The 17,979-nt window shown below is 39.2% G+C and overlaps 1 protein-coding gene across 1 annotated transcript in view; it reads right to left on the reverse strand.

Annotated features, from left to right (window-relative positions):
* The window catches only part of NPHP1 (nephrocystin 1), a 136,743-nt gene that overhangs the window by 35,942 nt on the left and 82,822 nt on the right, over nucleotides 1-17,979 (reverse strand). Inside the window, exons 12-18 of the mRNA XM_089686505.1 lie at nucleotides 17,579-17,707; nucleotides 17,020-17,094; nucleotides 14,914-15,024; nucleotides 12,058-12,140; nucleotides 8,119-8,195; nucleotides 7,484-7,583; nucleotides 6,546-6,658 (exon numbers count right to left, since the gene is read on the reverse strand). Of these exons, the coding sequence (XP_089542631.1) occupies nucleotides 6,546-6,658; nucleotides 7,484-7,583; nucleotides 8,119-8,195; nucleotides 12,058-12,140; nucleotides 14,914-15,024; nucleotides 17,020-17,094; nucleotides 17,579-17,707 (688 nt within the window). The remainder of the gene's footprint in view (nucleotides 1-6,545; nucleotides 6,659-7,483; nucleotides 7,584-8,118; nucleotides 8,196-12,057; nucleotides 12,141-14,913; nucleotides 15,025-17,019; nucleotides 17,095-17,578; nucleotides 17,708-17,979) is intronic.

The raw sequence follows: 17,979 nt of genomic DNA on the forward strand, positions 1-17,979 counted from the left end.
AAGTGATAGGAAATGCATGACGTTAAAAAGATAAACAATACTCTAAATAGGTGCATACACAGGAATATATCTTGAAAAAATATTGTGGTTAACCAGTATTTGACACAATAAATTAACAAATACAAAGTGCTGATAACAGATTAGATTTGCTGCCAATGGTAACAAAACAATCATTAAAAATTAATACAAATTCATGATAAAGGCATATATACCCAATGATGAACTTCAGTTACGTATTCAAAAAGTAAAAAAGTCAGCAGCTACAAGTACTCTAGCTACTGACTTCTAAAAAAACAAGTGCTTACCAGCCCCCATGGAGCTGAGCCCTGTTTTTGTACAACCCAATTATTTTCATTGCTGTCTTAGGTCCTGCACAGCCATCTTGGTTCAGGAGCCAATTGCAACCTCCTCATAAGTCAAAGCTGGCTCCCCACTGTGCATGCGCTCACTGGAGCGGACAGTGCCGATGTATCACAAGAACCTGGAGGCAGACCTAACAAATGTCCTCCTCATCTAGGCAAGAGATAAGGAAGTGGGAGCAAACACTTTTGTAGAAAAGGTACTTGCGATCTCCCAAAGTTTTTTTTACATTTTCAAATGTGTTAAAGGGAGGGGGAGAACCCAGAATATGCAGTCTTCAAAAGAAGAGTGAGTGTCCATTCACATACACCCTGTTCTAAATTATTATGCAAATTCTATTTAAGTGTGACAAAGATTAAATATTTTGTTTTTCAGTTTAACTCATGGATGGCATTGTGTGTCAGGGCTCTTTTGATCGCTGAAAACAATCTCGGACACCTGTGATAATTAGATTGGCAGGTGAGCCCAATTTAAGGAAAAACTACTAAAGGAGGGTGTTCCACATTATTAAGCAGAGCACCATTTTCAAGCAATATGGGGGAGAAAAAGGATCTCTCTGCTGCCAAAAAGAGTGAAATAGTTCAATGCCTTGGACGAGGTATGAAAACATTAGATATTTCACAAAAACCCAAGCGTGATCATCGCACTGTTAAGAGATTTCTGGCTGATTCAGAGCACAGACGTGTTCGTGCAGATAAAGGCACATTGAGGAAGATTTCTGCCAGATCCATGCATCAGATCAAGAGAGCAGCTGCTAAAATACCATTACATAGCAGCAAACAGATATTTGAAGCTGCTGGTGCCTCTGGAGTCCCACGGACATCAAGGTGTAAAGTCCTCCAGAGTCTTGCAGCTGTGCATAAACCTTCTATTCGGCCACCACTAACCAATGTTCACAGGCAGAAACGGCTGCATTGGGCAGAAAAATACATGAAGACTAATTTTCAAACAGTCCTGTTCACTGATGAGTGCCGTGCAACCCTGGATGGTCCAGATGGAAGGAGTAGTGGATGGTTGGTGGACGGCTACCCTGTTCCAACAAAGCTGCGACGTCAGCAAGGCAGTGGTGGAGTCATGTTTTGGGCCGGAATCATGGGAACAGAGCTGGTCAGCCCCTTTAGGGTCCCCGAAGGTGTAAAGATTACCTCTGCAAGGTATGTGGAGTTTATGACTGACCACTTTCTCCCTGGTACAGAAGGAAGAACTATGCTTTCCGTAATAAAATCATCTTCATGCATGACAATGCACCATCTCATGCTGCAAAGAATACCTCTACATCAATGGCTGCTATGGGGATAAAAGGAGAGAAAGTCATGGTGTGGCCTCCATCCTCCCCTGACCTCAATCCTATTGAGAACCTTTGGAGCATTCTCAAGCAAAAGATCTATGAGGGTGGGAGGCAGTTTACATCCAAACAGCAGCTCTGGGAGGCTATTCTGACATCTTGCAAACGAAGTCAAGCAGAAACTGTCCAAAAACTCAAAAAGTTCAATGGATGCAAGACTTGTGAAGCTGCTATCAAATAAGGGGTCCTATGTTAAAATGCAACATGACCTGTTAAAATGTTTAAAAAGTTAAAATGTTGTTAAAAGTTTTATCGAAATAGCTTTTGATATCAGTAAATATGCTGCAAACACAACAAATGACAATTTTCAGTTCTTTACAACCTATAAAGTGTTTTGAAACTTACTGTGCGTAATAATTTGGAACAGTGCATTGGAAGTTTTTTTATGTTTAAAAAAAATACTGTTATCATTAGGAGGTTTGTTCAATAAAATTTGAATTGTACTCTTAATAGTTGATAACATGAGAATTATGCTGACTGTTATTTTGTTCTTTACATCAATTACTTAGGTAAATGAGAAAAATATAATTTGCATAATAATTTGGAACAGGGTGTATATGCTGACTGGATGTGGTTTGAACCGCATCCAATCTGCATGACATGTGAAAGAACATTACTTCCTATGGTGCCTGTTCACATATGTCCGATGCACTGGCAGTGTGGATTCAGTGCAGTCTTAGAAAAAGTCCTGTCCAATTTCTAAGCAGTGTGGTCCAGTTCAGGTGCAGATTACAGGCTATTGATTTCTATAGGAACCGTTTCTAAACGTTTCTATATGTGTGAAGATAAGATCCTGAGCTAATCCTGTCCTGAACCGGATGTAAACCTGACATGAACCTGTGAATAACTACTGTATCAATTAGCTGTGGAACCTGAGCTTCATTCTGCACCGCACATGTGGGAATCAGCTCTCAGGGTTTGTTTTAACCGCATGAAATGTGTATTAGCAATAGAAATGTCAGGAGCTGTTAATTACACACATATATAGCTCCTGTGGTGAAAAAAAAAATCAAACATCTGTACAAACTCCAGTTTATTCAGAATGAGGCAAAAAAATCTTTGCCAGTGAAACAAATCCTTCCTAACACACAATGGATATTTGATAAATTCCTGAAAGAGCATGTAGTCCACAGGAGAGAAGCAATTCCTTTTTCTTGGAGAGAAAACTTTCAGTATGCAAACTGAGGTGACTTCTTTAACTAAAATTGCATCATAACAGTTTCCAAATATTAGTGTATTACCTAATTTATGTTCTGAACCCTTTTTCACTATATTACATTTTTAAAAAAAACATACAAACTGCTTTAACGGTTTGATCAAATCAAACAAATCTCCTTTTCCAAGTCCTCACCAAATCAGTAGCCCAGTGTAACAAGATAAATTAGTACATTTATAAACCGAATCAATCCAAAAGCCCCCTATATTACGCTTTCCCATTGTTCATTTTTCATAATCGCTTTAACAAATGCATCCTACTAATATTACCATTTAGGAGAATTTCCAAAAGAAGTGAATTACCTTCTATCACAAGAGTCTCTTAATAAAGAAGCAAAGAAAAACACCTCCAATAATGACTTGACAATAAACATACTTAATGGGTACTCCACTTTCAAGGGAAAAAAATATTGCAAATTTAAAAAAAAATAGCATATACAATTGCAACACAAGCCATACTGCAATGTACTGTTATTAACCACATACCGCCCAGCCACTGTAGAAATACGGCGGCAGGGCGGCATGGCTGGGCAAAACCACGTTTTAAAACGTGTGTTTTTAAAACAGGTAGGGGGCGCGCACACGTGTGCGAAGCGAGCCGCCGCCCTACCTGTCCCGCCGATCACGACCGCGGATGTCAGTCGCCGGGTCACAGCCGGTTGTTACCGGCTATGTCCCGGCGATTAGAGGCAATCAGTGACAGAGAGCACAGCTGCAGTAGCTGTGCTTTCTGTCAGTTCCCTGACAGCTCCTGACACGCTGATCGGGACAGAAGAGTTTATCTGTCCCGATCAGCGGTGTTCCCTGCAGTACACCCCCCCCTGCCCCCTAGTAAAACACTCCCCTCACACAGTTAACCCTTTCACTGTATAATAAAGTTAACCCCTTCCTCCCCAGTGCCATTAGTACAGTGTCAGTGTTTTTTTTTTGCACTGATCACTGTATTGGTGTCACTGGGGATGTCAGTGACCCCAAGTCAGTTACCCCCCAGTGTCAGAATGTCCGCCGCAGTCCCGCCATAAGTCGCTGATCGCCGCCATTATTAGTATAAAAAAAATTAAAAATCCCAGTATTTTTCCCGCCATTTGTAAACGCTATAACTTTCACGTAAACCAATTAATTTACATGTATTGGGTTTTTTTTGTAGCAAAGACATGTCGCAGAATGCAATTTTGCAGAAATTTATGACTAAATTTGATTTTTAAATTTTTTTTTACTGGACATGTTTTATAGCAAAAAGTCCAAAATATTGTTTTTTTTCCTCAAAATTGTCAGCCTTTTTTTTTTATAGCGCAAAAAATAAAAAACGCACATGTGATCAAATACCACTGAAAGAAAGCTCAATTCGTGGGAAAAAAAAAAGGATGTAAATTTCATTTCTTTACCGTATTGCATGACCGCGCAATTGTTCGTTAAACTAGCGCAGCTCTGTATAGCAAAAAAATGGCGTAAATTACAGTATCTATACCATAGTTTGTAGACGCTATAACTTTCAAACAAAGCAATCAATATACACTTATTGGGATTTTTTTTACCAAAAACATGTAGCAGAATACATTTTGGCCTAAATTTATAACTAACTTTGAGTTTACTATATATTTTTTATAGCTGAAAGTAAAAAATATAGTTTTTCTTCAAAATTTTTGGTCTTTTTTTGTTTATAGCGTGAAAAATAAAAAGCGCACAGGTGATCAAATACCACCGAAAGAAAGTTCTATTTGTGTGAAAAAAAGGACGTAAATTTTGTTTGGAAGCAGCATTGCATGACTGCGCAATTATCAGTTGAATTAGTCCAGCGCCGAGTAGCAAAAAGAGGCCTGGTCATTAAGGGGGGTAAATCCTCAGGAGGGCAAGTGGTTAAAAATGATATTCCCTTTTCAGTCCACTATTTGACACTGGAGCTTAATGCAGACTGCTGCAGTAGAGACAGAAAGAGTGTTGCTGGGGATACTTTATTGAAGGGGTGGGCTATCAGGAGACACTTTCACTCTGCCCTGAAAGTTCAGAAAGTTTATGTAGCATGTCATGTTGTCAACCACTCCCCCTCCCCCCCCCAAAACACCTCTGTCTGACCATCCAGGCATCAGGAAGACGGATATATAATAAGGCTTAATTGACACACTTGTCTCTGTACTCTTGCCCAAAACAAGCACCGTCACATTGAATGTGGAGCATTCTAGACACGTGTGCTGCTCACATGCCTTTTCTGAATGTATGCAGGGAGGCTACCCTGTCAAAATGAGGCTGCACTTCACTCACTGCACACAAATCAGGCCTTGATAAGATAAGCCTAAAGGCTTGAAGATAACTAAAGAAGGCATTTTCTTTATAATACAGCAGACCAGCCTTTCTCAACCTTTTTAACATGGAGAAACCCTTGGAATAACAAGAAATACCTGCCAACAATTACTATATGTACAGCTCACCGTACATTACTTTACAAGTCAGCGGGTAGAATGCTCTTTACATTTGTGGTCATCTGGAAGGATTCCCCCTTACAGATAGCGAAAACGACAATTGGCTTCAGTGGTAACTTACCTGAGAGTCACAAATCGCTCATTGCTAATGGAACCCCTATTACCCCTAGTAGTAGGAACAGGCTGTGATGAAACAAAACAAAAAAAAAAAAAACAAGGACAGCCGCTACTACAGAAGGCTTACCAGAAAGGCATGACCCCCTGTTAAGAGTGGTCAATCGCGCTTTGTTAAACAATCTAGAAAGCCGGTCACTCATATGCTCCTCCAGATCACCAAAACAGCAGATAAGTATCTTCCAAACAATGGACCTTAATTAGAGTAGCTAAACCATTCAGAATAAGGTTTGGACTAGTAGTGGAAATCCAAATTTTTCAATTTCCAAAATGGCCACCAGCCGTCCACACATGCGCAGTAGTGTGCGTGGGTGGAGCTACGGTGGCCATTTTGGAAATAGGAAAATTTGGATTTTATTGCCAATCAATGCCTAATGATGTTTGCTTACATGTGAGTGCAAGCATACTTTAAATAAATGTTGTGACTATGGTTTTACACTATGTGGAGCGCTCTTTATTTGCATGGTTTCCACTACGAGTCCAAGCCTTATCCTGAATGGTTTAGCTACCCTAATTAAGGTCCAATAAAGAAGGCATTTTGTACTGCACCATTTGGGTTTCTCTTTTGTGTTTTTCCCTTACATGACCATTTGGGAGGTGATCACAGAGGAGGAAGAAGGGTGGATGTGACCATTTTCAATTCCTTTATACCTATTATCAACCAATTCATGGAATGATACCTGGGCATCCTGAAGAGAGTGACATCTTGGTGTATGGGAGATGGTGATTGTTTCCTTTAAGCGATTTGGCCAACCATGAGAGTGGGGGCATTTGGTGAGTGCACACCCGAAAGGGGGGACATTACATTTTGTACACATGGTGAACTTTCTTGGAGAACTTAGAAGATTTTTGTGGGTTTATTAAGGACTTTATTTAGGATTTTTCACATCAAAAGTCATATTTTGATAGCTAGTTTCATTCACTTTATGATATTTTGCGCTACTGAACCACTTTAAGTTGTTCCTTTTTTAGTCATAATAATGATAAATTGTATGTTTACTAGAAATATTGCTCATGCAAGAAAAATTGCATACCTATATTCTGCATGTTCACTCTCTCTTTCAGAAGAACATCACCCAGGATTTGACGATAAAAGACCAACAATGGCACATGGCACATGCTGCCTACCAAGGTTTCTGGAAGAAGACTTCAAAAACAAGATAAAAGAAAAAATATATTCTGTAGATACAATTGACAGTGGGAGTACTTGGTCATAGCATTCACTCACTAGGCCTGAGCACTATCAAATGAGAGAGTGATGGCACAGCTTTGCTAGGCTGTACTCAATGCTGACTATAGCATCACCTGAGAAAAAAAAAAAGAAAAGAGAAGTAAGGGGGTTGCAGGTAAAGCAAGTTTAAGGGGGTTAGGTGTCCTTTGCAGACATACTGTCACATCCGGCAATTGGATGGGCATCACTTTAAATGCACACCTAGCCTGCTGACTGAACAATGAAGGAAAATCAGTGTACTGATGAGCTCATCTCTTTGCTCTATCTATTCATGTCAAAATATTCACTATCAGCAGATGCACACTGCAGCTAATCTGACTGGCTCTTATTGTTGTCCCTCCTTCTTCTGAGTCCTGTTGTACAGGGGATTTGAGGGGGCTAGTATAAGACAAGATGAATTAAAAAAAAAACTTAAAGCTGAAGTTTAACTCAATTTTTTGGGGGGTATAAAGCACCAGGGACATAACTTACCTCTAATGAAGTGTATCCTAAATACTGTTGGTTGTTGTAAACCAATGCACTGTAAAGGTGATCTGGGATCATTTCTTTTTTTTTTTTTTTTTTTTAACAGTTCCAGCAGTCTGTCTTATGCATTTCTTTAGAGTGAAGTTATGTTCTTGGCGCTGTATACCGAAAAACATTTTAACTAAACTCCAGCCTTAATTTTAACTGCATTAGTTAATGTTTTATATCTGCCTGGAGTTGAGCTTTAACAATGACATCAGTGTCAGGTGAACCTACCTTAACATTTCCCTTCTTCTTCTGTTGACTGATCTAAGTTTCACAAGAAGCCGTGGTTGTCTTCTATGGGTCATCATTTGATTAAAGACTCCACTGTTTGCTGGAGAATAACATTGCAAATTTATATAAGGCATTTAAACAATGGAAATTATAAGAATTATAATCTGAATGTCCATGGTCATAATTTCTTTAATAAACTGGTTGTATCTGCAAAAACTGAGAAGAGATAAGGACCAGGTGGGCTGCATGGTGTTCTTTAAAAACTGAGCTCATGATCTTTCCTTCCCCAAGCCCTCCCCCCCGCCCCAACTCCAGCATCAATATCAATACAACTATCATCCCCTCCCATCATGCCAAGGAGCTAGGTGTAATCCCAGATTCAGACCTCTCCTTTCAGCCCCCCATCGAATCATTGTCCAACTCTAGCCACCTTCACCTCTGTAAGATCTCCAAAAAACACTCATTCCTAACCAATGACACCAACAATCTATTGATTCACTTGTTATCTCTCTCCTCAGCTATTTCAACTTTCTTCTCTCTGGTCTACCTCTACCCAAGCACAGTACTAGGGTGCTGGATCACAGCAAGATCAGACCATTTGTGCCAAACCTAACTCACAAGGGTACACTACTGACCTCGTCTAGATATAGATGGATCCACCTCAACTCCTTGTTCATAGGGAGTACCGCCATTTAATGCCAATTCATAAGTCCTGTTAAAAAAATGCACTATTAAATACTAAAGCACTGTATACAGGTGAAGCTCGAAAAATTAGAATATCGTGCAAAAGTTCATTTATTTCAGTAATGCAACTTAGAAGGTGAAACTAAGATATGAGATAGACTCAATACATGCAAAGCAAGATAGTTCAAGCCGTGATTTGTCATAATTGTGATGATTATGGCTTACAGCTCATGAAAACCCCAAATCCACAATCTCAGAAAACTAGAATATTACATGCAATCAATAAAACAAGGATTGTACATAGAACAATATCGGACCTCTGAAAAGTATAAGCATGCATATGTACGCAGTACTTGATTTGGGCCCCTTTTGCAGCAATTACTGCCTCAATGCGGCGTGGCATGGAAGCTATCAGCCTGTGACACTGCTGAGGTGTTATGGAAGACCAGGATGCTTCAATAGCGGCCTTCAGCTCTTCTGCATTGTTCGGTCTTATGTCTCATCTTTCTCTTGGCAATGCCCCATAGATTCTCTATGGGGTTCAGGTCAGGCGAGTCTGCTGGCCAATCAAGCACAGTAATCCCACGGTCATTGAACCAGGTTTTGGTACTTTTTGCAGTGTGGGCAGGTGCCAAGTCCTGCAGGAAAATGAAGTCAGCATCCCCATAAAGCTCGTCTGCGGAAGGAAGCATGAAGTGCTCCAAAATCTCCTGGTAGATGGCTGCATTGACCATGGACTTAATGAAGCACAGTGGACCAACACCAGCAGATGACATGGCTCCTCAAATCAACAGAGACTGTGGAAACTTCACACTGGACTTCAAGCATCTTGCAGTGTGTGCCTCTCCATTCTTCCTCCATACTCTGGGTCCTTGGTTCCAAATGAGATGCAAAAGTTGCTTTCATCAGAAAAGAGGATTTTGGACCACTGAGCAACAGACCAGGTCTGTTTTTCTTTAGCCCAGGTAAGACGCTTCTGATGTGGTTTGTTGTTCAGGAGCGGCCTGACAAGAGGAATACGACATTTGAAGCCCATGTCCAGGATCCGTCTATGTGTGGTGGCTCTTGATGCACTGACTCCAGCCTCAGTCCTCTCCTTGTGAAAGTCCCCAACACTTTTGAATGGCCTTTTCCTGACAATCCTCTCCAGGCTGCGGTCATTCCTGCTTCTTGTGCACCTTTTTCTTCCACACTTTTCCCTTCCACATAACTTTCTATTAATGTGCTTTGATACAGCACTTTGGGAACATCCAACTTCTTTTGCAATTACCTTTTGAGGCTTTCCCTCCTTATGGAGGGGGTCTGTGATGGTTTTCTGCACAACTGTCAGGTCAGCAGTCTTTCCCATGATTGTGATTCCTACTGAACCAGAGTGAGAGACCATTTAAAGGCTCAGGAACCCTTTGCAGGTGTTATGGCTTAATTAGCTGATTAGAGTGGGACACTTTGAGCCTAGAATATTGCACCTTTTCACAATATTTTAATTTTCTGAGATTGTGGATTTGGGGTTTTCATGAGCTGTAAGCCATAATCATCACAATGATGACAAATCATGGCTTGAACTATCTTGTTTTGCATGTAATGAGTCTATCTCATATATTAGTTGCACCTTTTAAGTTGCATTACTGAAATAAATGAACTTTTGCATGATATTCTAATTTTTTGAGATTCACCTGTACATTAAATGAATATAATATTAAAGTAAACATAGAAAATACAATTGCAATGCCATGGTTATTAATTAGAACTAGATTAAATAGGGCACACAAAAGGTGACACTTACAAATGTTATGCATTTCAGTGTGTCATCACCCAAACAATTCTTTGTTGGTCACTAACTTTCACCACTGTATTTTATGATCAGATTCAAATAAAGTTTCCTGTACTACTTTCCAATTAAAAAGCTTTTATGTACTCATAAAACAATAGATGCAGCAACAATACTAGAAAGTTATAGAGTATTTATGTAACAATCTAGTTTGCTAGTCATTTACTGTACATTTTATACAAGGTTATACATACATGGATAGCACAAGTTCATAAATAACTTTAATCAAATAACTGTATGAGTATTTAGAAATCTGTTGTCTCTACAGATCTTTTTAATAATAAATATTTATAAACATACAGGGTTACAATTAAGTAAAATATAATCTACTTTGGGACCAAAAATTGTGGTTGCAATTCAACAGTAAACCAAACAGCAGCCCAACTGTAAGCTGTTCATGTAGAGATAGTACAGAATCTGTATCACATGGCCACAGTGCAGACAGAAAGCCAATAATCAAGGCAATATAGACAGGACTTTGATAGGAATGATTAGGAAAATCTACTGCCCATGCACAGTCCAGCCTGGCCCAGACTACAGGGTGAAGTGGACCTGCAGTTTAAGGATAACTAAAAGTATACTTTTAAAATTTATTACAGGCACTTATATAACGCCGTTGATTTATGCAGCGCTTTACATATATATTGTACATTCACATCAGTCTCTACCCTCAAAGAGTTTACAATCAAAGGTCTAGCCCTAGCTAACATTCATACACATTAGGGCCAATTTGGACAGGAGCCAATAAACCTACTAGCATGTTTTTGGAATGTGGAGGAAAATGAAGTAACCGCAGGAAACCCGCACAGAGAGATCATGCAAGTTCCAGGCAGGTGGTGCAGTGGTTGGGATTTGAAAAAATGACCTTAGTGCTGCCAGGTGGAAGCACAAAAGTATAGTTATCTTTTAAAAAAAAAGAAAATACATTGAATACCAATATTAATTATATTTCAAGTATAATGATAAAAGTAAAATATTGTAATTTGATACTTTTTTATACTGAACAAATACACACATACATAAGTCACTTTCCACTTACAGCCCAATATCACTTTTATCAACAGAAAACCAGCTTCTGTTGTATGTAAAGGGATGCAGCCCTCAAATTGGGAAAGATCATGCGCTAGAACAGCTAATGATGCCATTGGAATGATTTGGCACCAAAATTGTTGATGTGATTATGAAGGGCAAAGTGTAGTTTCACCCAAAGCAGATGACTAGATCACAAACAAGATTCTTTCAAGGTTTCCAACTCTAAGAAGTTGGCTAAAGCCATTGCAAAGATATCTCACTCTTCCTGCTGGATTTATTATACCAAGCCTAAAAACTCCTCCTGCCTCATAATAAGGACTGAGACTCCATGCTGTAGAGGGGTAAAGTTGGGGTATCTGATGGCTTTAATCATCATACCTGTCATATAGTAGTGCAGACATATTAAATTCTACTTTTTTCTATAGTTCTTTTTAGAAGAAAACGTTGCATTCTGCATTTATGGTGTGTTTCCCTGCATGGTCCCATTCACGTCTACTGGAATCCATCAAAAATGGAATGGAATCCATCAAACATTAGTGTCTAATGAATAAACATTAGTGTCTAATGAATAAAGGTGATCTAGAGAGAGATTTAAGAAGTCAGTAAGTCATTCTGCCAGCAATGTCCACCTATTAGGGAAATAATCGGATTTGTGTAAACTTTGCTATGTCCAGAGGGTTCATCAGAAGCCATGACAAAGACTAAAGGCTTTCAATGTGCATAGCCATTAACTTCACTGCAGTGAGTATATTAATTTTATTCCATGCCATTTTACTGCAGTTATACCTGGGTTGACAGGTGAAAGATCATCCTGCTCAGGTGGCAACAAAAAAAAGTTGTTTTTTGGGGGGGTTTTTTAATAATGCAAGACAAATGAGAATGAAAATAATCAAACCACAGCAAAAATAAAATGAAAGCAATAACAGGTTTTTCTGATTCAGAACTCAGGGGGAGACCTCAGTGTTGTCAATAAAAAAACATATAAATGTGAAATTACTATCATAAACACTACGTGAAGCATTTCTCTTACTTTGAAGGTATTGGAATGCCACTGACATCAAAGAGTTTTAAGAAAGTCCAGCCACAGCTCAACTCTCCCCTCTCACCTGTAGACTTTAAAAGAAGAAAATGCCAGGTAATATAGGAAAGAGACACGCAGAGCATGGGAGCTACAGAGGTCACATATTGCACTTTTTCTGCAGGACGATTAGCAGGACGAGTGTCTTTTTTTAAAAAATTTTTAGGAAATGCTAGCCTTTGCTACCCAGCTATGTGGTTCTGCCTCATAATACAGTTGTGGCCAAAATTATTCAACCCCCAATGCTGTAAAGGGGTTTAGGGACTATAGTGTACATTTGGAATTGTATTCAGAATCAAATCCTACAAGGACGTTGTAACTACCCAAATGCAACTAAAATGACATCAATTGTTTATGTAATACAGTAGTAAATGGTTCTTATGTGGTTTCTTCATTGCCACAATTATTCAACCCCTTAAAGACTACCACTCTGAAGAACAGAGGTTCATACAGGTGCTTTCCATCAGGTATTGAAAACACCTGTGGATGTCACCGAGCAGCAATCAAGCATAATAAGCACCAATTAGGCAGCTTTAAAATGACTGTGATACTCAGCTCCTTCTAGACATTTACTGGTGTGGTTACAAACATGGTGAAGGCAAGAGAATGGTCCAGGAAGACAAGAGAAGAGGTGATTTCTCTTCACAGGAAGGGCAATGGCTATAAGAAGATTGCAAAGATGTTAAACATACCAAGAGACACCTTAGGAAGCATCATTCGCAAATTCAAGGCAAAGGGCACTGTTGAAACGCTACCTGGTCGTGGCAGAAAGAAGATGCTGACTTCGACTGCTGTGCGCTACCTGAAGCGTAGAGTGGAGAGAAGTCCCCGTGTGACTGCTGAGGAACTGAGAAAAGATTTGTCAGATGTGGGTACAGAAGTTTCAGCCCAGACAATAAGACGCACACTGCGTAATGAAGGCCTCCGTGCCAGAACTCCCAGGCGTACCCCCTTGCTGTCTCCAAAGAATAAGAAGAGTCGACTGCAGTATGCCAAAAGCCATGTGGACAAACCACAAAAGTTGTGGGATAGTGTTCTGTGGACTGATGAAACAAAATTAGAACTGTTTGGGCCCATGGATCAACGCTATGTTTGGAGGAGGAAGAACAAGGCCTATGATGAAAAGAACACCTTGCCTACTGTGAAGCATGGTGGAGGGTCAATCATGCTTTGGGGCTGTTTTGCTTCTGCAGGTACAGGGAAGCTTCAGCGTGTGCAAGGTACCATGAATTCTCTTCAGTACCAGGAGATATTGGATGGAAACGTGATGCAGTCCGTCACACACCTGAGGCTTGGGAGACGTTGGACCTTTCAACAGGACAATGATCCCAAGCATACCTCCAAGTCCACTAGAGCATGGTTGCAGAGGAAAGGCTGGAACATTTTGGAGTGGCCATCGCAGTCACCAGACTTAAATCCGATTGAGAACCTCTGGTGGGACTTAAAGAAAGCAGTTGCAGTGCGCAAGCCTAAGAATGTGACTGAACTGGAGGCCTTTGCCCATGAAGAATGGGCGAAGATACCCGTAGATCGCTGCAAGACACTTGTGTCAAGCTATGCTTCACGTTTAAAAGCTGTTATAACTGTAAAAGGATGCTGTACTAAGTACTAAGATTGAATGTCACTTGGGGGTTGAATAAAACCGATAATGCTGTGAGCACAGAAAAGACATTTGTGGTTATTTCATTATAACTGTTATGTTATATTTGTCTGACCTACAAGTGCCTCTTTAATGTAAATGTAAGCAAGATGACTGAATGATCAAAAGCAATGTCAAACTGGCCAAAACACTCAATTTCAGTGGGGGTTGAATAATTTTGGCCACAACTGTATATACAGTCAAAATGACTAACAACTAATGTGAATAATTCTTATTTAATAAACTCTGCATATACAAAACACTATACGCAAAACATGTTTTTAGTTCTAGATGGAGTGCAGAAGGGCTGGAATTCTCATCATGTCTTTACTGCTGTCTGTGAATGTGAAATCCCCTCCACCCCAGGGATGTACATGACAAACAGGATTTAGCTGCAATTTGAACTATCTGGCTCACCTCAGAGTGTATTACGCATATAATATTATGAGTAACGTAGGAGGGGTCAAGGATATGGAAAACCTGAAACAGCATTGTGTGCGTCTTAGCCCTATCTGTTACAGTATGACAAATCTCCACACCAGTATCACAGCAAAAAACGATCAAACACAGTATCATTTAATAAACATATATGTTACCATGTCACATCTAATTTTATACTGAAAATAATGGGACAGATATGCGTTTTCCATAGAAACCAAATTTCAGCTGTCATTTTGCCACTGCAGCTTTGAAAAAAAAAAAAGGCATGCAAATCAATGAATGTCTACAGCAATGCAGTCACTTGTATGTTGTCCAGTACTGGTCCATAAAGTTCTATATATACCTCATCTCAGTATAATAGGACACACAGCCAGAAGGATGGAGGAGATCTCATTGTTGACCAGTAATAAAAGAGGTAAGGCATACCCACTTTTTGTCTGTGAAAAACTCTAAGAATTTCAGTTAAATAATATTATCACTGTATGATTAAAACTTTGCAACAAATGCAAAACAGAAGTCAAACAGAAGATTTGCATTTTCAATCTATTAAAACAAATGGATGTTCTTCAATGCAATCATTTGGTACAGCAACTAACTTGGATAATCAAGAGCAAACTATATACCCTGAATACAGTTTATACTTTTTTTAAGCAATGCCAACATTGTCAGGGAAAAGATCTTAATCACAGCGCACAGCACAATAATAAAACCTGTAAAATAAAACTTACGCTTCGGATATAAGTAACTCCTACTTCAAACAAAATCCCTATTTCTGGAAACTGGCTGGCAGACCTCACGAAACAGTCACCATCCAACATGCTGGGAAGAATGCCTGTAACCTGTATGTACAAAATAACAAATGGAAACCCAGAATTTTTTTAATCCACTTATAAAATAACACATTTTCTAACGTAATTACCCAATGTATACAGTTGTGTTCAAAATAATAGCAGTCAGACATCACTAACCTGATCAATCACTGTTTTTGGTAGAAATGATATTTCTACATGGCAAATAATTTACTAGCAGGTGTAGTAGAGTAATAGAAATCCAACAGACCCAACAGTCATGACATGCATGCTGCTGATTCTGTGTAATTGAATCACTAATTGAAAGGGGCATGTTCAAAATAATAGCAGTGTGGAGTTCTATTAGTGAGGTCATTCATTCTTTGAAAAACAGGTGGAAATTATTGCCCTTATTTAAGGAAGGAAGGCAGCAAATGTTGTACATGCTGGTTACAGTGCATTTCTCTCTGAAATTCTGAGGAAAATGGGTCGATCCAGACATTGTTCAGAAGAACAGCGTACCTTGATTAAAAAGTTGATTGTAGAGGGGAAAACATATAAAGAAGTGCAGAAAATGATAGGCTGCTCAGTTAAAATGATCGCAAATGCTTTAAAATGGCAACCAAAACGTGAAACACAGGGAAGAAAGCGAAATGGATAGAATAGCCAAAATGGCAAGGACTCAGCCAACAATCGGCTCCAGGAAGATCAAAAAAGGTCTAAAGTTACCTGTGAGTACTGTTACAATTAGAAGACGCCTATGTGACGCCAAGTTATCTGCAAGAAGCCCCCGCAAAGTCCCACTGTTGAAAAAAAGACGTGCTGAAGAGGTTACAATTTGCCAAAGAGCACATTGACTGGCCTAAAGAGAAATGGAGCAACATTTTGTGGACTGATGAAAGTAAGATTGTTCTTTTTGGGTCTAGTGGCCAGAGACAGTTTGTCAGACGACCCCAAACACTGAATTCAAGCCACAGTACACTGTGAAGAAAGTGAAGCATGGTTGCACAAGCATCGTGATATGGGGATGTTTCTCATACTACGGTGTTGGGCCTATTTATCGCATAACAGGGATCATGGATCAGTTTGAATACATCAGAATACTTGAAGAGGTCATGCTGCCTTATGCTGAAGAGGAAATGCCCTTGAAATGGGTGTTCCAAAAAGACAATGACCCCAAACACACCATTAAACTTGCAACATCTTGGTTCCAGACCATCGAGATTGACGTTATGGAGTGGCCAGCCCAATCCCCGGATCTTAATCCAATAGAAAACTTGTGGGATGACATCAAAAATGCAGTTTCTGAGGCAAAACCAAGAAATAGACAACTGTGGAATGTAGTCCAATCATCCTGGGCTGGAAAACCTGTTCACAGGTGCCAGAAGTTGGTTGACTCCATGCAACACAGATGTACAGCAGTTCTCAGAAACAGTGCTTATACAACTAAATATTAATTAAGTGATTCAAAGGAAAGCAAAATCTTCAAACATTTTTCAGTTTATATAGTGAATGTTTGAGTTTGTAAAGAAGAATATAAACACTGCTATTTTTTTGAACAATCTAATATTCACTTTTCTTCAATTGTTTTTAGAGGAACAACACAAATTTGATATATTTTTCTTCATGTTTTGATTTGGAATAGAATGTGTTGTGTTCCCAATGCATTTGTGTGTATGGAAATAAAAGCTATTAGAAGGATTTTTAGCTTTATTCACTTTTTTCAACACACTGCTATTATTTTGAACACAACTGTATGTATTATTCCACTGCAGAAAAAAATCCTTTCCCCTGGTACCCATGAAACTGTGTAGTGTTCAATCACTATATATTATAGATTATCACTTACCATAGGAAGCAAAGTAGCAATAAGGAGATAAAATACATGTACTTTGCAACCATAAAAAAAATGTATTAAAAATGTTGTTTTGTTTGCCAGCGGACACAAAACAGATTGCAATGTGAAGCCAAACATAACAGGAATCACAAATTGGAAACACAATAGGAAAGATATTACATAAAAATAGCACTTATATGTATACTCACCCTAGGAGAAAATGTCCAAGTTTTAGCGTTTTTGGGTAGCCATGTAGCTCTTACTGTATGAATGTTACTCAGGACCTGATAATATGAAAGTATGCATAGTTTTATTTGGCAAAAAAAAATTGTTATTGATTTAAATTCTACAGAGTTGCCATATTTCACAAAAATTTACAGTTCCATTCATACACACATACAGACACTATCTCCAACATAAGCAGAAGCAAATTATTGTAAGAATTTGGGGGGTTTTTAAGGAATTTATAGGAATTCCCAGGAACATGGAAAGACTGTGCAGTCTTCATTCAAACAGCTTGCTAGGAAAAACCCATAGTGCTCATCAACTCATCAGAACCATTGCTGACACTTGAAAATATGCGAAAATGTACTTTTGTAAAACTAGTATTGATGTTGACAGAGTTACGAGAGTAGGTGTGTCAGTGGCATGTTTTAACCAAACAATGCTGGTACTGAATGTGTCCCTTTTTCCAATCACAGTAAGGCAGGAGGCATGTGATTGCACCTCCGCCCCGTAGAACACTAGAACTTGCACATCAGTGTTTACCTTAGTACCATCAAACAAGCAGAGCCGCACATGTCTGCTTAGAATCTGAATACTTGCTCCAGGCAGAGGTATCATCTTACAACTCCATAATGTCAAAACCAAAGAGACCCTGGTAGGGAGAGGCTGGATCTGTAGAAATAAAGTCATACACTTACATTAATATTTTTAATAAATTAGAAGATACAGCCCTGAGCATGAGCAAGAGCAATACTTGTCTAATGTAGTCAGTAGGAGAAAGCTGCACAAACAGTTTCATAACATGCATTTGCATTGGTGAAGTCCATTGTTACATATCAAGCAATGTGACAGGGTGGGACAGGCTGCAAAGAACACAAACAATGTTTTGTTACCAAATACAGCTGACTCATTAGTAGTATAGCCAAGAAACAAGAGGACAAAGT

The sequence above is a fragment of the Staurois parvus genome, unplaced genomic scaffold (assembly GCF_062004578.1).
Source record: "Staurois parvus isolate SC_StPar_1 unplaced genomic scaffold, SC_StPar_1.0 ptg000401l, whole genome shotgun sequence".
NCBI lineage: Eukaryota > Metazoa > Chordata > Amphibia > Anura > Ranidae > Staurois > Staurois parvus.